Source organism: Gracilinanus agilis, chromosome 6 (assembly GCF_016433145.1).
Source record: "Gracilinanus agilis isolate LMUSP501 chromosome 6, AgileGrace, whole genome shotgun sequence".
In the NCBI taxonomy this organism is placed as follows: Eukaryota; Metazoa; Chordata; class Mammalia; order Didelphimorphia; family Didelphidae; genus Gracilinanus; species Gracilinanus agilis.
In genome coordinates this window covers 113,522,152-113,547,208 of record NC_058135.1, presented here as the reverse complement: position 1 = coordinate 113,547,208, position 25,057 = coordinate 113,522,152, and the positions used below count along the sequence as shown (strand labels likewise).

The 25,057-nt window shown below is 34.6% G+C and overlaps 1 protein-coding gene across 3 annotated transcripts in view; it reads left to right on the top strand.

Annotated features, from left to right (window-relative positions):
* GRIA2 (glutamate ionotropic receptor AMPA type subunit 2) overlaps positions 1–25,057 on the top strand; it is a 174,805-nt gene that overhangs the window by 102,823 nt on the left and 46,925 nt on the right. Inside the window, exon 7 of one of the 3 annotated variants that reach the window (XM_044682200.1) lies at positions 8,532–8,539. The exons of the other annotated variants lie outside the window; for them this stretch is intronic. Within the exon in view, the coding sequence (XP_044538135.1) occupies positions 8,532–8,539 (8 nt within the window). The remainder of the gene's footprint in view (positions 1–8,531; positions 8,540–25,057) is intronic. 3 annotated transcript variants of the gene reach the window in all.

The window sequence follows — 25,057 nt, the reverse complement described above, 5'->3', positions numbered from 1 at the left end:
TTCTTTCTGGTAATTTGATTTCGTGCATCACTGGACTGATTGAGTCAGAGTCCATGAGTACCCAGTGTCTCCCTACTTAACATTCGTTCATTTATTTATCTATCTTTCCATCTGTTTGTTTATTTATTTAATCTATTAATCCTGTTATTTATTTGTTTGATCATTTGTTTATTTGTTTACATGATTAGTTATGGCCAGAATCTTGATGTGTAGACAACTTCTTATTGAAAAAATTCCCTTGATCAATGGAAATCATCAACTGCTCTATATATCACGTGCCTAGAGCTTCCTGGGATGCTGAGTTTAAATGACTTGTCCAGCGTCATAGAGCCAGGATTTTGTCAGAGGGCTGACCTGATCTTTGCTCTAAGCACTATGCTAAGCTTACTTAGTGTGTGACCTTTGAAGGATTGAGTGTGATGCATTCTAGTAGCAGAAAGGAAAAAAAAATCCATCTCTGTTACCCACTTTGCATGTAGATGATCTACCCAATGCAAAGAGAATGCTGAGTGTGTACCTCCCTGTGATGACCTGGTCCCTTGGTTTATTTAGGAGGTAGATAAATCTTCAGTTGGACTCATTTAGAAAAAGTAATCCTCCATCTCACTAACCAATTAATCAATCAGCAAATGATCAGCAATTGTGTGTAAAGCATAAAATCAGGGTTTGCCATAATGAATGCTACTCTGATGAATCGCAAATAATCTATCTATTGAAATCTTTATTTTGCACATAGGTAATTCAATGGTTTTACACTCTATGCACTCTGCATGCATTATTTCTCATGTACATACACATCTATTTAGACCCATATGTTAATTTTCTCTTTTGTCACTAAGCTTCTTACTTTATTTATAAAAAATAATCAGTCGAATAATTTCTTCTTCACTGAGATATCTTTAATGTAGCTGCCTAGATTTTGAAAATATATTTTAGTTTTTTAATATTGAAAAGTCTCATGATATCTACAATAGATTAATGGTGTAAACTTTTATTTTTCTGAGAACTAAGGAGAATCTCCCTACATAGGCATTATATATAACATTAATATAAATATTGTTTATATGTAGAAATGTGTTTATATATGGGCATCTATGCACACATACATATATGTATATACACATACATATGCCTCATTCAATATTTCCAATAAATATTTCACATACTGATTTTTTCTTTCTAAAATTATTTGATCAATATTTCAAAGTGATCCCAGAATCATAGAATATTAGAGATTACTCAGTCCAATCAATTCATTTTACAGATGAGATAGTTGAGGCTTAGAGAGGAAATGTCTATCTCTCTGAGGCCAGAGATGAATGCAGTCTTCTAATTAAAACTCTACAATTCTTCATCTTATATGTATTTGGAAATAATAATTATTTTATAGTTAAGAAAATAAATATAATTAAATTAAGTCAAATCACATTTGTAATTCTTCCACATATATGCAGTTGAGAATAATTACTATTATATATTTCAGTGAATAAATATGATTAAAATTAAGTCAAGCCACATTTGTAAGGATGCTCTTAAATATTTACTTAGAAATCTGATACTATGCTTCTCTCCAGTGTCATCATTCCCTGTCTGCATATTAAGCAATATAAAAGAAGCAAAGATTTATAGCTATATGGCATTTTAGAGATCATGTAGACCAATATTTTCATTTTACAATTGAAGAAACTAAGCATCAAAGATGTACATGGAATTATAAATTTAGACAGTCATTGAATCTAGATCATTTTATTTTTTATAGATGGAGAAAAAATATTACAAACGAGGTAAATGACTCTCTCGAGATCACACAAATGATTACTGGCACAGCTGGGTTATGTATGACCTCTACCACTGGCCCCAATTCTAAGATTCTTTTTATTGAATTGGGAATTAGCTAGTGCTGGACCTCAAGTTGGGAAAACTTGAATTGCCTCACTTACTAGCTTTGTGATCTTGGGCAAGTCACTTAAATCTCTGCCTCAAGGTTCTCAAATGGAAAATAAAGATAATAATAGTACTTACCATTAAGGATTGGTGTCAGGATATCATGAAATATTTATTAAGTGCTTAGCATAATGCCTGGCACATAGTACCAAACTGCTTTAAAAAATGCTTAATCTTATTCCTTCCAGGTAACTAATATTCCTTAGACACTGTATTTATTTATTTTTTGTAATTTAAGAACAACTTTTATTGAATTGAAAAATAATTAAAAATAATTAAAATCATCCTTAATAAAAGAATATTACATTTTTAAAATAAAATTTTTTTAAATATATTTTCTCCTTGATCTTTGTTGTTCCATGAACTCTGAATCAAAATTATTCTCTTAGGTAAGTTATGTTTAAAAATTTAGAAATGGGTCGTTTTATTTTATTTTAATATTTATTTTTTAGAAAAGTTAACATGGTTACATGATTCATGCTCTTACTTTCCCCTTCAACCCTCAACCTTCCCCCCTTCCCCCCCATGGCTGGTGCGCATTTCCACTGGTTTTAAAATGTGTCATTGATCAAGACCTATTTCCAAATTGTTGATAGTTGCATTGGTGTGGTAGTTTCGAGTCTACATCCCCAATCATGTCCACCTCAACCCATGTGTTCAAGCAGTTCTTTTTCTTCTGTTTCCACTCCTGTAGTACTTCCTCTGAATGTGGTAGTGTTCTTTTCCATAAATCCCTCAGAATTGTCCTGGGTCATTGCATTTCTACTAGTACAGAAATTCATTACATTCTATTTTACCACAGTGTATTGGTCTCTGTGTACAGTGTTCTTTTGGCTCTGCTCCTTTCACTCTGCATCAGTTCCTGGAGGTCTTTCCAGATCACATGGAATTCCTCCAGTTTATTATTCCTTTGAGCACAATAGTATTCCATCACCAGCATATATCACAATTTGTTCAGCCATTCCCCAATTGAAGGACATACCCTCATTTTCCAGTTTTTTGCCACCACAAAAAGCGCAGCTATAAATATTTTCGTACAAGTCTGTTTATCTATGATCTCTTTGGGGGTACAAACCCAATAATGGTATGGCTGGATCAAAGGGCAGGCATTCTTTTATAGCTCTTTGAGCATAGTTCCAAATTGCCAGCCAGAATGGTTAGATCATTTCACAACTCCACCAGCAATGCATTAATGTCCCAATTTGGCCACATCCCCTCCAACATTCATTACTCTCCCCTTCTTTCATTTTAGCCAATCTGCTAGGTGTAAGGTGATACCTTAGAGTTGTTTTGATTTGCATTTCTCTAATTATTAGAGATTTAGAACACTTTATCATGTGCTTATTGATACTTTTGATTTCTTTATCTGGAAATTGTCTATTCATGTCCCTTGCCCATTTATCAAATGGGGAATGGCTTGATTTTTTTATACAATTGATTTAACTCCTTGTATATTTGAGTAATTAGACCCCTGTCAGAGTTTTTTGTTATAAAGTTTTTTTCCTTTCCCTTCTAATTTTGGCTGCATTGTTTTTGTTTGTACAAAAGATTTTTAGTTTGATATAATCAAAATCATTTATTTTACATTTTGTAATTTTCCTCTATCTCTTGCTTGCTTTTAAAATCTTTTCTTTCCCAGAGATCTGACAAGTATATTATTCTGTGTTCACAATTTTTTATTTGCTAGCATAATAACCTTCTTTCATTCTGTCATCAATAAGTGTATGGTATCTATAAGACAAGAAAATAAGGGAGACTGAACTTTTAAAAAATGTATGAGATGACATTAAAATAGACCTAAGTGTGATAGTGAAAATTATACACAAGACTATGGAGGAAGCATATCACAGTGGAAAGAGTCTTGAATTTGAAACCAAAGGACTTGACTTCACAACCAAGCTTAATACTATGTGTTCTTAGCCTCTCTGAGCCTCATTTTTTTTAATCTGGAAAGTGATGGTGTTGGACTAAATACCCTCTCTTGAAGTCTCATAACTTTAACCTGTCATCCTAATGAAACGACTTTCTTTTTCAGTTAAATTCCCAATCTCTACTAAGGAAAATACACTATGCCATGGGTAATGTGATCTGAAAACAAATTTTTTAAAAAATGATAACTATTTGGCTTTGGATATATATGACTGTTTGTACATTTCATCCTGATTATTGAAAGCCATGGAATTTTGTTCTCTAGGCTTTTTAAAGATGATCCTATTTCTTTTAGATTAAATTCATATAAATCCCAACAGTATATTTTAAAAGCAGTTTTATATTCTGTTATTAGTGAAGAACCAAGAAATGTTTCAATTTAGTCACCTGCACTGAGATTCAGCATTTATGGTTTTGATGGATATATTTCAGACTTGAAATCATTCCTACTTCTCTGCACTCATCTCTAGAGAATAACATTTTTACAGATGGCAAGTGTGCTTCTGACAATTCAAATAGACATGTGGTTTTCTTTTTTCTTTTTCTCTCTTTTTTTTTTTGGTCTATGAGCTTTTCCCATCGAGCTACAGTACAAAGAAGAGGCTCAACTGCTACTTCAGTTTTATAATCATTTCCTAATCTGCCCACGTGAATATTGCTGCACAAGTCCTTGGATAAAGAACACATGAGTGCATTCATTTCCAAATGAAAGCAACTTGTTCCTTTCAAATCTTTTATTAGTCATTCGGGAGCTTCACATTGTTGCCTGGTGTGAAAGGGATCAGAGCAAAATAGTCACTTAAAAAAAAAGCTCCTGGAAGTCAAATCTTTATTGATATTCATTCTTTAAAATAAAAATTAATGGAATATGAAACCAGAGATCTTTAACCAACACATTGAAAGAACTCTAATGCCAAAGCATAACACAAATTAAAAACAAACAAAGCAAAATAGAGATGTCAATAATCTTGATGTGACAACAGACAAGTGCCCTATAATCTTTGCTAGTCTCTTCCAAGATGATCTTCCCTCTCATTGCAGTGCCCTTTTTACTTACCCCGTTTGGAAAGAGCTGCTACCTAGCAGAAGAGGTTCAAAAGTCTTCTAATATTGTAGAAAAAGACCACAGATACAGTATATGAGACACCTAGATTTTTGTTGTAGCTATGCTATAAATCAGTGATTTCCAAAGTGGGCACTACCACCCCCTGGTGGGTGGTGCAGAGATCCAGGAGAGAGGTGATGGCCACACTTTTTTTTGTATTACATTCTATTCTGAGTTCAATAAATAGTTTCATAATTTCCAAGCAGTGCTAAATAATACTTTTTCTGGAAAGGGGGCAGAAGGCCAAAAAATTTTGGGAACCACTGCTATAAATGATCTGTATTGACTATGGGTGATTTCCTATGTAGGGTCTCAGCTTTCTCATATGGGAAAATAAAATGGCTCAGGCTGGATGATAAAATTATGTTCCCATTATGACATTCTATGATTATTTACCAAGATTTTTAAAAAAGTCTTTGAAACTTTTTTAAAAGTTTTAATCTTTTTAAAGGAAATGAGACTCTTTAGTTAGATTTTAGGCTCAGGTGGGAGCATAGAAAACTCTAGTTGTGGGTAAAAAGCAAGGGTCTCTGAACATGGATGCATTGATAACATTAGGCATAAGGGGAACCTGCAATCAGACTACTGGTTGCAAAGAGTAGTATTTTCCTGAGCCCTGGGTGTCATTGCATGCAAACTGTTCTGCTTTTATAGGCAAAGAAGAAAAGGATCATGCCAAGAAGCTGTAGAACTCCTTATATAGGACCAATCAGCATCTCCCTCTAGGGTGGTCAAACTAAGGCAAAGCATCAAAACACACCCAGCCTACCTCTGAGACATTGACTGATTGTTGAGTCTTGGTCCTTGACATTATTTAGCAATATATGCTAATGAACTAATAAAAGACAACTTAGAATAGTGGTGAATATGGTAGCTAGAGAGAGAGTTATTAGTTGTAATTTAGTCATTTTCAGTTGTGTCTGACTCTTCTTGGCTCCATCTGGGATTTTCTTGGCTAAGATACTCTAAGATTTTTTTGCCCATTTTACAGATGAGAAAACTGAAGCACACATGGTTAGGTGACTTGCCTAGGGCCATACAACTAAGCATCTGGGGCTGGATTTGAATTCTTACTGACTCTGTGCTCAGCACTCTATCCACTCTGTCACTTAATTGCCCTGAATTAGTCATACCTGCTTTCAAATCCCGCTTTATTGCCTTTGTGACTATGAATTAGTAACTGAATTTCTCTGAACCTCAGATAATGATTTTAAATGATAGTATAAATGATTTGTGATGATCCGTCATGGTATGGTATTTATACCTCCCAACTCTCATTTGTATCCACTCTACAAAATCCAAACTTTATTAGAAATTGGCATTACATTGTAGTCTAATGAAGCCATTAAAAATTACATTTTAAAGCCAACTTCTTCTAAGTTTTAACGTTGAATCTACCTTAACACTATCAAGCCAGTAAAATGCTTACTTATTTCCTTAAAGTACAACTCAGTGACCTGAAGGAGGTTCTCCTAAATTTTCCTAAATTAAACCAGTTTCATTCAATGAATAGACAGTTGATTGCTAGAACATCAATGCTAAGTAATAAAATTCTGTATGGAATACAAGCAGCTAGCTCTCATGCTGTAGATAGTGTTGAAGTCATGGAGACCTGGATAGCATTCTTACTTTAGATATTTGCCAAGATTCTGGTCCTCTGCAAATTGCTTGATTCCTCTCAGACTCAGTTTCCTCATCTGTAAAAATGGAGAGAGTGAGCATGTACCTCATAATGTTGCCAGGATATCAAATAAAATAATGTATATGAAGTGATTTGAAAGCCTAAAAGTACTTTGCAGCATGTCTTAAAAATGTTAGCATAGTTTTAAGCTTCAATACCTTATTATTTTTATTCTCTTAAAGCATAACTTGCATTTATAAAGAATATCCTAAAAGTTTCAGTGCACTGAGACATCAGTAACCGCCAAATGATGATAAGAACTTTGGATTTTAGGACATTAAGACTTTTGGGATACCATGCATTAACATGAGTTTTTTTTAAGATAGTGAAAAGCATAAATATAACAGAATTATGAACAGAAATTAGGTGACAAATTAAGTCTTTATTAATCTAGAGCCATAATCTAGAAATGTATAGTATGTCTAGAATCATCATGGAATATGTAAAATAATTAATGAAAGAGAAAAATGAGAACTCCTTTGGGTCTCAAAAATCCCTAAGTGAAACAATATTCCCAACTGCTGCCATGTAGTTATGCCTCTGAGTAAAAGATAATCATGTTTAAAAGAGAATTGTAGTTTAAAAATATTAACTAATTATCAATATTTAGATCCCTTCATTCTGTCATGGCTTAATAGAGAAATCATAGGACTGAGTTAGGAAACTGGATTTTAATACTGGTTTAATTATTCTGTGACCATGAACATTTTTTTAACTGAGTTTCTATTTCATCCTCTGAAAGTAGATGTAATTTTGTTTCCAAAATGATAATAGTTTCTACTCTCATATGAACTCAGATGAAACATTTCATAGAACATAACCCACAGGCCTATCTCTTCTAATAACTCTTGTGAAGATCAAATGTGAAAATGCTTTGAAAAGCAAATTATGGCAGAAATAATGGCATTAGAATGATTATGATCATTATTTTTAATTATTGTGAAATCTATAACAAGATTGTGGCAGAACTTCTTCACTGTCTAGCTAGCCAAGAAGAGCAGAGAATATTCCCCTTGCTGACATGGAATGTGATGGACATAATTCTACATGACACACCAGTCTACCAATGTATACAATGCAAAATTAAAGTAGACATTTTCCTTTCTCAAAAAAAATGCATAGAGGCAGTTTATAAAAAAGAAATAATGATTTGCCACTGGTTGAAAAGTGATTCGATGTTCTTACTATTTTTTATGTGAACTCTTATGAGATCTTACTCTAAAAATAACTTCCATGGAAGATATGACTTTATCCCTTTGAACTTATCCTGTGACATATCCAATCTTACTGAATCAACTACTTGCATGTTATATTAGGTAATGCTAGCTCTTCGACAACACTTTAATATTGCCGAATGCCTTGATGCAAAGGTTTCTGAGTTAGTGTCTCAAGAGAGTTTATTAGAAATTTTTTGAAAGCTATTTTACTTCTTTGAGCTCTGTAAATGATAGAATAGTGAGTCTCTATTAAATAGGTCTTGAGAGGCTTAAAAAAGTTTTTATTGGCTCTTAAGTTACTCTACTTGACATAAAGTGTACCTTATGCTATGGAAAAATCAGGCTTAGTGAGTCTTCCTCATAAAGGATTTCAATAATCAAAACATGTCTCTTTTACTGGAATGACATCTAGGAATTAAAGAGGGTACATAGAATCAAAATTAATAAACATCTAAGCAAAAATTTAAAAATTAAATAATCTGTATACAAATTAGTTGCAATTATGTTTAACTCATTATTTCAAAAGATGAATGGCCATGTACCCTCTCTAATCATCCCTTTTGTAATCCTCCCTGACTTTATTTTTAAAAATTATTTATTTACTTATTTTAAACCCTTACCTTTTGTCAGTATCAATTCTATAGGGGAAAAAAAGCACCAAGGGTTAAGCAGAGTTATGTGACTTGCCCAGGGTCAAATGGATAGGAAATGTTTGAATCAAGATTTGAACTCAGATCCTCCCAACTCCAGACCTGGAGCTTTGAATAGAAAAATGTGCTACCTATCCACCCCTCTCTTATATGACATTAGCAGATGATTTTGTGGGTGTTGGCTGCCAAAAGCATTCATAACCAGTTGGTCAACTTTCTGGTATTGAACTTTCCATTTAAATCAAGTTGGTCCTCAGATGACCTGTCATCTTTTGATCAGACTCAAAATTTAATTAAATTAAAATTTCCTTGCTTGGAAGGACTTGTCAGAGATTATGTTCTATTGGCAAAAACTTCAAGGAACCGTGGTCACCTTGAAGTTTCCAGATGGATGGAAGATCAGAATTCTGGCATAAGGATGCAACAAAGACACTGGATCAATTTCTGAACACTTTACAGTAGAACGTAATCTGCTAGTCTTTGACATACTACTCTCTCCCCACCACCACAATTAGGAATAAACTAAATAAAAAACAAGTCACTTAACTTCCTTAAGCCATAGTTTCTTAATCTTTAAAATCAAAGGGTAAAATTAAATGACTATTAAGCTTTTTACCAGCTCTAAGTACACTTATTTGCTCTTACGATCCGGAGAAAGGTAGAGTTATATGTACCCTCCAATGATTTCTGAAATTCTAAATTGAGAAAAATAATATAGATAATTCCTTGAATTTAGATAATGTAGATACTTCAAATCTTTTAAATTAAATGGACTGAAAATCCACTGAAAATGTAGTCAGTTAGCTAATATGCATTTCTAAAGTGCTTGTAATCTGCCACGCACACAGTAGATGGAAGGCCAATATGAATTTAAGACTCTAATATGTACAGGTTGTGTGGGCATGGTGAATACACAACCTGTAAGTGCCCCAAGAAACTCATTAAGACTCTAAATTATATACGCATACTAATTCTGGGCAGCTGAAAATAATTTCATACTGTTTCCTGCAATGATGACTTCTTCAGCATGGATTAAAATAGGGAAATATGTATATAAGTTAGTATGTATATACAGATATATAAACACATATATGCTCCCATATACATATATTATATTTGTTTCATATACACATGCATAACAGATAGACATATATGCCTATATATTTAGCTCTACCTCCATCTCTTTCTCCCTTCCTCTCTTTCCACTGTCTCTCTCCATCTCTCTCTCTCTCTCTCTCTCTCTCTCTCTCTCTCTCTCTCTCTCTCTCTTATCTATCTATCTTTCTAGGGGGCATCATCCATGCTGAGCTTAGTGGGCAAAGAGCCCTGTACTTTTTATCTGGCCAGGAGACTTAGCAAATGGATCACATAGCCTTGCAGTTCCTCTGGAGATTTTCCAGAATGTACCTTTTAAGATCTAACCAGTTGTGAAATTCTCAACACAAAGAAGCCATAAATCTATCACTTACACTCCATTACCCTAAAATAGCACAACTCTTAAATCAAGTCACCCAGTCTAGATAATTTAGACAAAAGTAGACTGTGCATACCCCTTCTCACCCACCAGCGCCCACCTAGGGAGCTTTGGACTGTGTTCATAGCCCAATTCTTCCCTCAAAATGGATTTCCAAAAATCTCTTTTTCATTTCTCCTATGGAGGAATAGACAAACAAGTTATCTTTGGCTCCTTGTCAACTGATTTTTCTTCTAACTCTTGTAAGATGTGATATTCTTGTAAGTTATAAGATGTTGCTTACAAAGGGAGTGGAGATTTAATGAAGATTTTATGCTTTCATGCAGTGAAGTTTCAAAGGGCATATGTTCAATATGCTTTACAGTAAATTAAAGGTGACCTATTCCTTGGCAGAGCTTTTCCAGAGGATGGACCACATTAGAATTTTAAATGAAGAACCAACCTGAATAACTTTAAATATATAATATAATTTTCAAACCCATGCTGTTCATCTAGGTAAGCTTTCGGGGTTTTCAATAGTTATAAGTCCTTTGTGCTAAATTCAGGTAAATTATCATTATTATTACCTATTTTAGATTATTGCCTTGACCATTTGCTATGAGCCTTGTGGGAACAGCCTTTCTGAAAGGACATTTTTACAATTCACTGTTCTCCCTTAGTTCAAACTTTCATTTTCATTATCTCTTATCCTCTGGGAATATGTAGAAAAAATTGGAGCCATTGTTATGATATTATATAAACTCATCCTGAGAAATGTGACCCAATTTGCAATGAAAAACATTATTTTATTAGCATTTAGTTCAATTTTGCAAATAATTAATACCAAACAAATAGTATAGTCCCTCTCATTCTAAGTTGATTTGACTGATTTTTATTAGTTGTTGTGACTGGAATAATAATAATAATAATAATAATAATAATAATAATTCTAAAAACATATTGAGGATTTTGGAATGAATCAGCTAACCTTCTGGTCCTTAGAACACATGCTTTCCCATGTGCATTGTTTTCCCATGTTGATGGTATGTGCAATTCTATTGGATTATCTTTTGAGGACCCATGTTTGGACCCTCTTTAGAAAAAGCGGCATTAGAGATGTATTTTAGCAGAGGAATCTTGAAATTTACTATGTCAAATTTATCAATATATAAAATTTTTCTCCTGGCATACTTCCCCAGTTTAATAACCAAGCTGATAAGCAATATTTATATGGTGCTTTAAGCTTTGCAAAATACTTGTCATACCTTTCATCTCAGCAAAAGAAATTAAAAGACTCAATTGGAAATTTTATCTTGAGCCATTTGGGTAAGTGGCATTAGCCACCCTAGGGAGTGGTGGTTTATTTTGCATTGTTTCATCTCTAAGACTTGCCTCAGCTGTGAAAGTAAAAGTGAACAAAAAAAATTATCTATTTGTTGAATACTCAACAGCTAATAGCCATAGATTCTCCACAATGTTTCACATGGGTTTTGATTGTTTGGATGGAATACTCTCATAGGGAAGGATTCAGTACAGTACTGAGTATAATTAAGTGCTCATTAAGTGTACTTTCTTAATAATGTACATTTAAAAGAAAATTATCAATCAAAGGAGGAAGCAGGACAAGGTGGGAAATTTCCACAGATTGAGGAATTTAGAGGCCTTGGATAGTACTTTTACTCCTCTTAAGAAGAGGCCTAAGTAGATCTTTTAAGAGGAAGATCATGTTGACAGAATGGGAAGAGAGACCAAGAAATAGAGACAGCATTTGTGCTGGTCAGACTCTGGGGCTGCCTGATGATATAACCTGGGCCAAATGGAGGATCCACTAAGGGGGATCCATACTCTCTGGCCTGGTCTAGGATTAGAGAAGAAAGTACAGTTTGAGACAGCCTTAGTGAGCTGGTCTTCTCAGTTCCAACTATTATCCTTAAATCTCAAGTGATGGGAGAGAGAAGGCTGGTGCTGGTTATGGATTTGCAAGCCCTCCATAGGGAATACCCCTAAGATCTCGACCCTGCTCCCTATGAAGGAGGCTACTGGACAGCCTTCCCTAATTTAGATTATTCAGCCCAGAAATTAAGGGGGAAGAAGCCAAGAGACCTTCTTACTGCTGTACATCCTGCATTTACGTTATGAATCCTGGACTTAGAGAGTCTGGCTCTGTCTCAGAAGGATCTATTTCAGCAATTTAGCTGAAAGAACCCGTATGTGGGTATTCTGAGATGTGGGTTCTGCTGCTTTCATTGCTCTCAGAGCCTATTGCTAGGTCTAGCAGGGTCTCACCGAAAAAGGAGTCTAGTCAGTCAATACTGAAAGCATTTTCATTTGGACCGGAGCTGAGTCTTTGTTGGTAAGGATTTTACTGTCAGGAAAAAAGACAGTCTATCTCCTCTGCAATTTATAATCTCAGAGAATTGTTTGTGGCAATGAGATGTTAAAAGACTAAAAAGGGTCACACAGCTAATACATACCAAAATTGGGAATGGAATCCACATTCTGAAAGTCATCCCTCTATCCTTTTTTTTTTTCCTTTTTTGGAAGCTCAAAAGAAATAAAACAACAACAACAACAACAACAACAATTTTGTTTAATTGAAGAAACTTAAATGGAAACCTGGAAGAACAGATCACAAATGAAAGAGATTAGAACAACTAATTGACCCTACACTGGAACTGGGGTTGATACTTCCCAATTTGAAATTGGGATAATTTCTATTTTCCTCTGCTTTCATATCTTCTTCTTATTTTTTAGACCTTTAACTTCTGTTTTAGAATTGATACTAAGTATTAGTTCCAAGGCAGAAGAGTGGTAAGGGCTGGCAATTGGGATTAAGTTACTTGTCCAGGGTCACACAGCCAGGACATGTCTGAGGCCAGATTTGCACCAAGGGCCTTGTATTTCCATGCCAGGCTCCCTCCACTAAACCATTTAGCTGCCACTAACTTTATATCTTCAAATGGTGTTAGAATTTTGGAAACCTAAAAGTGCTATGGAAACTTTAACCCCCAGAGACTGGACAGAGAAGGAAGAATAGGAGAAAAAACCAAGAAGATTTACAGAAATGCTCAGACATAATCCTCTCCAGGTAGTGGCAGAATAATTCTGTGAGAGATGGCTTCCAGGACTTGATGCATAGTAACATCCAACTCTCCCGTGGATTCCTAAATCTATCCTGGTTCTGTGTAGCAGGTCATCTCAGCCAGGTCTAGTTTTGGAGCAACTCCCTGTAAATACATTGTCATGTGTTATAGAGGGCTCATTCAGGTGAATCTGATTGGTTTTTACTTCTGAGGTCATAGAGAGGTATTAAATTTTACGTTTCCATATAAGTTTTCAAGTGGGATGGGGTGGGATTCCAAAAAAGAAGAAGTCCAGCTAGATGAGTATGATTAAAACTTAGACAATCTGCTGGGAAAACAGAGAAATGAGGCCAGAAGGAAAGGAAAAACACAAAGAAACAAAGAGGTTTTTCCAAATTACAACATATATTAATACTGGATATATATTTCTATCTGTAAAATAAGGACATTACTTAAGGAGATTTCTAAAATCCATTCTAGGTATAACAGCCTGTGAGTTAATGATTTGGGCTCCATTTGACTCCACTTCAGCTTGACCTGGATTTCAGGAAGAATTGGATGAGCACGTACAATATAACGATAATGATGATGATGATAATAATGATGATGATCATCAGATGATGTTGATGATAATGTTACTCCCCCTCTCTGGGACCTCAGTTTCTTCCTCTGTAGGATAAATTGAATTAGCTCCAAATGCTCCACTTCATTTCAACTTTTTTTTCTGAGTGCCTTATTGTCTTTCAAACTTCTATTATTTCCCTTTGGAATTAGAGTACCAGAAATTCCATTTCCACTCTTCAGAGAGTACAACCTCGATGGTGACATTTTCAGTCAATGGTTACCTTTATTAGTATTCTAACCTCTGTTTTCTCCCCAAGAGGTGGTGTATTTGTTCCTTTTTCCCACAGTTTCTTGCCAGTTGCCTTGGGTGTAGTTTTTGGAGTTTGATCCATACATAAAAATTACTAGTTAGTCAATAAGAGTTTAAGTGCTTACTAGATGGCAGGCCCTCTGCTATATCAGATGTACAAACAAAGGGGGGGGACAATTTTTTTGCCATCAAACTCACATTAATTAGAGAGTGTCATGAAAATAAATAATAGACACAAATTGTGACACATTGTGTCAAAATAGACACAATGAAATGAAAGATAATTTCAGAAGGAAGCCTGTAGTATTGTATGGGAGTGGTAGGGAATTATCAGTAAATGTCTGATGCAGAAGAAAACATTGAAGCAGAATTTTAAAGGAAATCAGGAAAACAAAAAGGTGGAAGGAATTTGTCAGAGTAGTCTGGGCATGTGAGACAGTTAGTGCATAGGCAAGGACACTGGACATGGCTTGTGTAAATTAAAAAATTAATAAGAAGGCCAATACTAATGTTACCGGATCATAGAATAGTGGAAAGGAAGAAAAGCATAAAAAAATTGGAAAAGTAGACAGGAGCCTGATTGTAAAGAATTTTAGTGGCAACAGCAGATTATATGCATGCACACTTACTTTTCAGCATCGGCTGCTAGATCTAGCAGGACTTCCCAGAAAAAGGAATCTAGTTACCTAATACTGAAAGCATTTTCTTTGAGACTGGACCTGTAAATTAATTGGTGTTGTGATGTCTTATAATGAAACAATGAAGACTATCTCCTTTGCAATTTATAATCTCAGCGTATTGCCCTGGACAATATGAGGTTAAAAGATGGGAACAGAGTGTGTATAAAATGATGGCCACAATCATGGTGATGATGCTATTTCCCCATTCTGGGATTTCAGTTTCTTCCAGTATAATATAAAATTGAATCAGATGATCGCTATGGTTCTGTTTAGCTGAATTATTCTTTTTGAGGTGCCATATTACCTTCAAAATCTATTTTATGCCTCCCAGGAACTGTTATTTGTGTGGGTATAAAATATATGTTTATATTTGTGTGTTGTTATTTGGTCATTTTCAGTAATGTTCCACTCTTCAAGACCATTTAAATGCAAGAGATTTTCCTTGCAAAGATATTAGAGTGGCTTGCCATTTCTTCTCGAGCTCATTTTACAGAGGAGGCAACTGAGGCAAAAAGGTTTAAATGACTTGTCTAGGTCCACTTAGCTGGTTTAGATTTGAAATTAGGTCTTCTTGACTTCAGGCCTGGTACTCTACTGTGCCACCTAGCTGCTCATATATGTATATATAGATGCAAATTCTACAATTATGACTGACTGATAAAAATAATATCCACACTGGTTCCTCCAACCTTCCCACTTTTTATGTGAAAAAATTCTTGAGAATTTTTCCTTTTTTACATTAATCCTTCACACTCCCTCCCACACACAGAGGTGACATCTTGTGATTAGGTGCAAGGTGCAAACAATTTACAGTGAGGTACTGTACATAGTGGTTTTTAATATTGAACATTCTTTTATGAAGGATTATCTTTATCTTCATATCTCAAATGCCTAGAACAGTGTTCAATAGTTAATAAATTTTTACTGTTTAAAAAAAATCTTACCTCGCAGCTTAAATTCTCAAAATTCAGCTCATCTCTCACCTTCTACAAAGGCATTTCTCTCCTCAAATACAGAATATGCTAGAAGATGTCGTGCTATATTTATTTCATATTCTATAGTTTGTATACAAATAATTTCAGCTGTCCTTTGTTCACACAATTCTAATTCTGCCTTCTAAGTGTCAGTGAGAGAAATTATCACACCTATCCACCATCACAGATCTCTTAATGTATTTGTAGGTGGTTTTTCCCTTTCCTCTCTAATAAACTGTGAGTTACATTCTACCTTTCTATCCCCAGTATGGTTGGCAGGGCACTCATTGACTCTTGACATCAGTGACTTTAAAAGTAAGTTACAAAATAAACTGGTTGGTGACTACTGTACATGTAAACATTTAAATTTGATATTTGTTATGTTTTCTGAAAAATAAGACACAATAAATATACCTTTAGAATTGAATAAATAGCACATTTGGAAAATGGACCATAAAAATACTTTAGCAGATTTTTCCTTCCTGAGTTAAGTTGTAATGTGAATGCAATATAGCATAGCAAAAGCATAATGTCACCCACTGGAATATAAATACCCAAATGCAACAGAAAGATTTTATATAAAGAACATGAATACCCAGGCAACATGAAGACTTGTTTTCCCTTCTTTCAAAGAAACAGCTAGCTGGGTCGTGATGATGTTCCATTCCAAGTGATTTATGTTTGGTTCAGAGAATGGTAAAATAAAACTGAAATATCTAATTACCCAATCCAAAAGAGTGAACATATTGAGTTGCGAAAAAGTAATGAGCCACATATGTAGACCATAAACCAAAGCAACTAGATAGCATATAGTGTTTGCTTCCTTTCAGTCTTGATCTATGGTTTTCATAATGGTGACTCTTAATGCAAATGGGTGATAGTTTGCTACATGCTTAGTTTCCAAACTCTCAAGTGGTAAAAAGTAGATATCTGAAGGACCTTTCTTCTAAATATGCCCATATTCTTAGGCATGAGGATGCGTAGGAGGACAGAGAGGAGGATGGTGATTGTCTGTTGTATGACTCATTGGAAATATAACCATTTCATTTCTTTAAAAAATGTAGTTAGCAAAAATTCACTGAAGTCTTGGACATTGACAAGAAATAAATAATATGGTAATGCAAAGAATTTTATATCATTAAAACTTTAGATGTTAAGTATTAACTTAATGGATTGGCCTAGTTACTCCCTTCAAACCCTTTAGTTGTTTTTTTTTAAATTAATCAACATTTCCAGGGTCATCTAAAAAATCAGTAACCTATGACAATACTTTGTGAAATTGTGTTGGCTGCTATGCGATCAAATACAAGAGTCCCTCCCATCTAGGAAAGTAGAAATAAAGTGTTACTTGAACCAAAAGTTAAATGGTTTGTCTGGTATCAAAGAATTAAGTAAATGTTGGATCTAGGATTGGAACAAAATTTTTATTGCTTATTAGAATAGTCCTAGTTTAATTTAACTCAACATAGGTTTGTTAAACACCCATAGGTAGGTGCTAAATGAGATGAAAAAGTAAATATGGCATAATCCTTCATCCTTTGCCACAATGAACTTAAAATCTATCATGAGAAATTATACATACATACATACACAGATAATGAAGAATAGAATAAAATGAATACAGAAAAAAGTCTAAAAAAGAAGGTAATGAAAGATATTTTTTTCTGAAAGGGAGCCCAAAAAAATGGATCTCATTGAATAAGTTAAAATGTCATAGGAATAAAAGTAAAAGCCTAAATTATGTTTAAAAATATTTACACAGTAGACGGAAACATACATAAACAATAACTCATATTAAAAAGTGAGAGTTTAATTAGACTTCAACTTTATTATGAGCTAGTTGTGTAACATGGCATAAGAAAAAGTTAGTGTCATTTTTAGAAGAATATATCCAGAAGGGTGAAGGAGAATTCAGAATGCTGAAGGAGAAAGAAGCAGGTGTGAAGTCAGAAAGACTGATTCCAAATTTATCTCTAATACCAAATAGCTTTATTACCCTAGCCAAGTCAATTAAACCTCTGTGTCTCAATTTCCACATCCATAAAACTGGACTGTACTCAATGGCCTCTATGGTTTCTTTGAGCTCTAAATATATAACATTTTGACAGTCCCATTGAATGCAATCCTAGTTAGACCATTTTTTGAATATTATGTTTCCTCCTATCCCTACATTTAGACAAACTAATCAAAGACTGGATTAGATCCAAAAGAGGTTGTGCTCATACCTTGGGTTTGAAGGGTTGAAGGAACTGGAGCTATTTAGTTCAAAGAAGAGAAAACAGAGAAGATATGGACATGGATGGGATAAGGAGAGATAAAGTAAAGCCAGGGATATGGAAAAGAAAGTGGCATAAATAAACAGAATTGCTAACTTGTAATTTTGACTCCAAGTTTCCCAAAAGGCACACTAGGGAAGAACATGAAGAATATTCTGAAGTCAAAATTTTAAAACAAATTCTATTGGAGGCAAGAGTAGAGAAGTTGGAAACAAGGCTACCATTCAGACAGGTGCAGCTGGTGAAAGGCAGACCTCATTTTCCAAGTGGTTGTGGAATGGGAAAAGCTGGCTAGATAGAAATTAATGTTATTTATTCTTGAAAACTAGTGTATTATAGTCAGTGTCATCTAAACGTGTGTGTCTTAGGACAAAGCCTCAGTCCCACTGCCCTAGTTACAGTTCTGCAAAAAGCTAGGTTGGGTCAGTGTGGCTAACATTTATTGAGCGTATTGAAGCTGCGGGTGTTCTAAAAATCCAGGAAGATTAAAAGAAGGAACAAAGACAGCTGGATGTTCTCATTGTATTCTGTGACATCAGTCCCCTGCTAAGTTTTATAACTTTAGGCTTTGCAATGTATTTGAGTGTTTATTGTCCTACCAACCCACATGCTAGATGGAGAACTATGTTGTAGCCTCTCTTGTAAGAATCAGGAATGGAAATAGATAGTGTTAATTTTAAATGTAAAGCTAAAGTATTTGATCCACTCCATTTACCAGAGCACCTTAAAACAACAGGGCTTTCTTTGGAGGTCCTAGAGATGTAAGTTGCTCTTCCCAAAGGACATTAAAATAATGCCTGGGAAAATAGGGCAAACATACATATTAATTTCAATTCATTTACAACCACAGAAATATTTTTTAAAATTTTCACTGAAATGTTTTGCTGGGAATGAGCAATTTAGTTGTAAGAAAATGCCCATAGACATTCTACACTCATTTACTTATAAAGAAAACCAAACATAAATGTACTGTAGATATTATCCTAATGTTCAATATTGAATCCATGAGAAAATTCAAATAAAGAGCTACCGAAGGTTCATTTTTAATAGACATCTCAAATGAATTTATAAGGAAATAATGCAAAGAATAACAGCTTTAATTGGGAATAGACATAAGATCTGACATTCTGGCACTTGAGGAAAATGTGAAGAGGTTGAGGAAAGAGATATTTTGGGGAGAACTCAAGGAGAGGCCAGGAGACTTGTTCCTTGAAAGACTGCTGCTGGATGAAGGAACTTTTTGGGACCATTGAGGAATAGCTTACTTGTGGTACAGGAAAGCCCAGGAACTCACTCTCCAGTGTATGCTACCTTTACTTTCATCACATCATGAGTGGATTTCATGTAAGCCGCTTATAAATGGGTATGGTCACATTTAGGGAGGCTGACAGAAATTCAGAATTTCCAACTTGCATTCTCAGAATGTAGCAAATAACTCCTGATCCTTCACTTTCCAGAAGAAGACAGAGGGGAGGTGGATAGGGGTGGTACAATACAGGTGAGAAACATAAAGGGAGTTATTTCTTGTGGTCCTTAGATGTGGAGAAGTATGTAGAGAATTTAGTCAAAAATGGCAAAATGACTGCCAAGGAAATAAATGTGCCCCTCTACATTTTGACACCCTGAGGAATAGTCCCACATGCCCTGACCTATTTATGGCTAAGACTGAGTGAAATAGGGAAAACCCAAGTTAAAGGAGCAACATAAAGTTTGACATTTTGCAAGCTCTCTTCTTAGAAAAATAGCATAAAGAGATTTGATTTAATGAATTTCTAAAGGAGAACTCCATAATTTTAAGAGCACTAACTTAAATTTTAGAAAATATTCCATGATTATTCTTAGGTTCTATTTTCAATGGGTGTAACTGGCTGGAACAATCTTTATTAGGGTAAACATTTCGACTTCCAAATATGTTTATGTATTTCAAATGAAACGAGAAAAGGGCTGTTAACTTTATTATTTTAAATCTTTTGATAATACATAATTAGATTTAATCGGATTTTTTCAGAATGTCTTGAATATATTTTTATTCTCATTTACTGTGATAGAAATAGGAAAAAATCAAATTGAAAGTAAATATTAAATTTTAGTAAAAGGAGCTTCGGACTCTCAGAAATTTATATACTTTTAGATTCATTATTAGGATGACTCCAGTGTCCATTTTAAAGCAGAAGCCCTTAACACTTTTCTGTGCCCTGGGTTGCCCTGGCAGTTTTGTAAAACTCATGAATCCCTTCTCAAAAAAAATAATTAGTGCCCCCAAACTACTTAGCATTAGGAAGAAAACAAGTTATATTAAAATCAGATGTAAATATATATTTTAAAATGTTATGATCCTCTGGTTAAGAACCTCATTTTAAGAATATCACATTCTCCCAAAATCGTAGAGACAGAAAATGATTTCTCCTTTGCTTTTTACACAAGTATTAGAACAATGTGTATCTGTCCTCAATCCTTGTATTTGTCCAAGTCAGTCAGGTCTTTTCCATTGCATTGACTAGTGGAATTTTCAAGGTCAAGCAAGGCTCACTAAAGGTGCAAAGGACCTTAATAAAATTATGTCCTCTGCATAAGCTGTCCCAGGAGTAAAATAACTAGTTGTTCCATTTCATTTTTTGCAAGATTATCTTATTTTTAGTACCTTTCCACATTATCCCAAGAAATCCTTCTGGATCAGCAATGTCCTCCTTTCCATTTTGTGAAGCTAGTCAGCAGACAGACAACTATATCTGATATTTTAAGCACATCAAAATTATTTGCTTTGTCTTGACAAAAATATTTTTGTAGAAGCTGCTATTATGCATAAACATGCTCTGAATCAAATGGGAATTTAAGTGAAGCCTGAATTTAATAAATGATAAAAGAAACCATTAAAACATATACTGTAAGTCCAAAAATTACTTTGGTGATCATCGTTCAATGTTACATAATAAGACCTCAGTCATTCCATCTGTAAAGTGAAGGATTTGAAAATAGTTGACTATTAGCATTCATTTCAGCTCTATATTTGTCATCCTTTGTAGAGATTACTTGTAGGTAATTATTTCCTTCACGGCTTTGTTAGAGTTCTCTTTTCCTCTGCTACCCTCTCCTCTACCCACCCTCTCCTCTAGTCTCTCCTTTCCACTCCTCTTTTCCCTTTTCTTATCTAAAGACAAACTTTGAACCCAAGTTCTCGTGACTTTGCGTCTGCCTCATGAAATATAGTCTGCCGTATTGTACATAATGAGTCCTTCATAAATGTTTGTTGAGTTGAGTCAGATTTTTAAAGAGACATAGGAAAAGACTCAGTAAGGACAGGAGAGGTAAGTTGTAATATGCTATATATTCATAGAACTTATTTTTGCATGGTCAGAATTTTCCTCCTGAAGGGATGTGAAGTTAAGAAAGGCAAAAGTTAAAAGCTTTATCAAAGGGATCATTTCCCCACACGATTTTTTAAGTTTGCTTCCGTTAAAAGCTAGGTCTATAGTATTTTGAACAGAAAACTCATTCTTGGCTCAAATTGATAACATTAAAACTTGCGAAGAAATAGGGTTGGCTTATCCTATTCTATGAGGTATAAGAGGAAAAAATATAGCCATTTCTGATAACTCATTGCTCTGTTGATGGAATAAACAGATACTACAGCTTCTATAGTTGTGTCCAGAAAAATTCTTGGGTGCATTGGTTATTATTAAAGAACATTATTTAATTAATGATAATCAAAAGAAAATATCACTTTGTTGCCAGGCTGCCCTATCACATTATTTCATATTTAGATCCAATTGTAGCTTTGAAACAATTTGTTCTCCAGTAAGGAAAACAGTAAGAAAAGGGGACACATTCATTCTTTGTGGACTCCCACTTCACCATCTGCTTTCCTAAATTTAACACAATTCAATGTTTGGACATAATTTTTTAGAAGCTTTTCCATTTTGGCCAGCTCTTCTAGAGCTTAAGATATCAGTAACAATATTATTAGGACTGAGATTGTCACTTCAAAAATTGCACAGGGATCATATACTTTTTCTGACTAGTTAGGGCAAATAATTTAAAATATATATTTTTTCCAGCAAAGGTGTCATAAAAATGGGTTTAACTTTCACATCTGGGTAAATGTCTCCAAAATTAATATATCTGGCTCTAGTCTCTCATGTGTTCTACAGTTCTGGACAACCAATTGCCTCTTGAACATTTTAAGCTGGATATCCTAAAAAAATTAGATACTCAATATATCAAAAATTGAACTTACATACAAGGGATTTTTTTTCTCCCACAGACTCTCCTATTGTTCAAAAATCCCTATTTCTGTGAAAGGCAGCATAGTCCCTCCTGTATATTAGTTTTATAATCTCAGTATTATTTTGGATTCCTCTTGTTATTCAGTCATGCCTGACTCTTTGTGACTCTATTTGGGCATTTTATTGGCACAGATACTAGAGTGGTTTGCCATTTTTCTTCCCCAGATCATTTTATAGATGAGAGAACTGAGGCAAACAGGAAAAATGGACTCATCCAGGGTCACCCAGTTAGTGTCTGAAGATGGATTTGAACTCAGTAAGATCATCTTGCCTATAGTCCTGACACTCTATTCACTATGCTACCTGGCTGCCCCTTTGTACTCCTCACGATCCCTTAAACCACATAATCATATTAATTGCCTCTAATAGAGCTATTTTTACTTTCACAACATCTCTCTTACCACCTCTTATCTTCATTTACTTAGCTACAATCTTAGTTCAGGCTTTCATCAGTTCTCACCCAGAATACTGCCACAGCCTCCTAATTGCTTTAAATCTCTCAAAAATCCAGAATATATATATATATATATGTATGTATATACTACAACAGATTTGATGAAGCAATTTTCCTTAATTTTCCTTAAAGGTTAGTCTTCTCATATGATTCTTCTATTCCATCTACTTAGAGGCTACCTATTGCCTGTAGGTTAATGAAGAAACTTTAGTGAGCTTTTAGAGCCCTGCCCAACCTGCCCCAACATACCTTTCAGCCTCACTGGGTATCTTTCAATACTTTTTGACACAGACAAACTAGCATACTTTCTGTTCTTCACACAGGATCCTCCATCTTTTAATTCCATGATTTTACACTGGTCCTCCTCCGAGCCTGGAATATACTCCTCCCTTACTTAATATTTATGATGTACATATTATTTTAATCTGCATTTTGTGTGTTTATATATAGATATATATGTATATATATAAATATCAATATCCCATTTTAATGTAGGATCCTTGTTTTATTTCTTGTAATTATATACTCAGAATCTAGTACAGTGCTAAGTAGGTGAATAGTAGGTAATTGATAAATGCTTTCTAATGAGTGAATTGCTTCTATTCTGTATGAATAATTTAAATGGGCAATATGTTTTTATTTTTATGAGATAATTTAAGATGAGGCAAATGAGTAAGTAACCTGTGACAAGATTTTGGTCTCCATTTAAAGCGTACCATTTATATAATTTCTAATAACTGGCTGTTAGGAAGAATGATTTGTACTTAGTAGAAATAGCCTGATAGAAAAGAAAGAATATTGGGACCAAGAAGCAACTGGAAATCGAGTTTATAGCTGCAGAACTGGAAGGGATACTAGGAAGCATCTAGCTCAAATTCTTAATGTTACAGATAAGGAAACTGAGGTCCATGGAGTTTAAGTGACTTTCCCAATGTCATACAGATTGTAAATATCAGAGGTGTGATTTGAACTTCGGTCCTCTGTATCCAGAATCATTGTCTTTGGCATTGTACTGCATGGCCTCCCAGTAAATGAAATTAAATGTCACATTTTTATTAGAATAATATGTTTTAATTTACATAATATTTCATGGATGAAAATTCCTTAACTTCATTCTGATTCTCTCTTTTCTCCCAGCAGAAATTATAATATACATAGAAAATATAAATATAAGCAAAAATTATAAAATATATTACATAAATTACATTCCATGAATACTTTGTAATGTATAATATATGTGTGCAAAATCAAGATATATGTGTATATAAATATATATACATAAACATATACACAGAGAGAGAGACATATATACTTATATATACACACACATTCCTTAAAGCATCCAATTCATTTAGGTATAGTAGCTAGGGACTTGAAGCATCTTAAACTTAAAATGATTACTTGCTATCTTAATGTATATGCCAGCCAAGTGCTGAAGTAGAAAAAGCACTACTCCTAGAGTCAGGAAGATATGGGTTCAAATCAAGCTTCAGATAATTACTAGCACTGTGACCATGGGCAAATCACCTAAACCCCCTTTGCTTCGGTTCCTGACCTCTAAAATGGATATACACTGAAGAAGTAAATGGCAAAGCACTCCAGTATCTTTGCCAAGAAAATCTGGTGAGGAAACGTCCACAGGGTCATGTTCAGTCAGGAACAAAACCACAACAACTATAATTTATAGCACTAAGCAAGATCCAAGATTCTACTAATGTTGCCAAAAGAAATTTTAAGAATATGTTTTTGAAGGGACCAACCCTCTTCCTTCCTCTCATTAAAATATATGGCAATAGAATTTTCTAAATGTTCAATAAAAACTAGCATGAGGAATATAATTTATTATCCCACTTGCAAACTGGACAACATTGCCCTGTTATCTTGCTGTGATGATTAGTCATAAAAGAGTAATTATATATGTGGGCATGGGAAGGAGTGGGAGGGACAATGGGGAAATGGACAGGCATGATATATTAAATGCTGAATGGCCCAAAGGAAAAAACAAACAAAAAAAACAACAAACTTTTGTCAATTCTCCCCAAACTGTCTACAAAGAAGCTTGGACACATGTTCACATACTATATACAGAGAGAGAGACAGAAAGACAGAGAGAGGGAAGCAGAGATAGGGTGGGAGAGAGAGGGGAAAGGAGAGAGAGGGGAGGGAGAGAGAAAGAAATGAGAGAAAGACAGATAGACATAGAAAAAAGATAGAGACAGGGAGAGAGAGAGACAGAGAAAGACAGAGAGAGAGAGGAGGGTGAGGAAGAGAGGAAGATAGAGCAAGAGAGAGAGACACAGAGAGACAGAGACACAGACAAAAAGAGAGACCCAGAGAAACAGAGACAGAGAGATAGAGAGACGGAGAAAGAGGGAGACAGAGAGATGAAGAAAGAGACACGGACACAAAGAGAGAGAGAGAGAGAGAGAGAGAGAGAGAGAGAGAGAGAGAGAG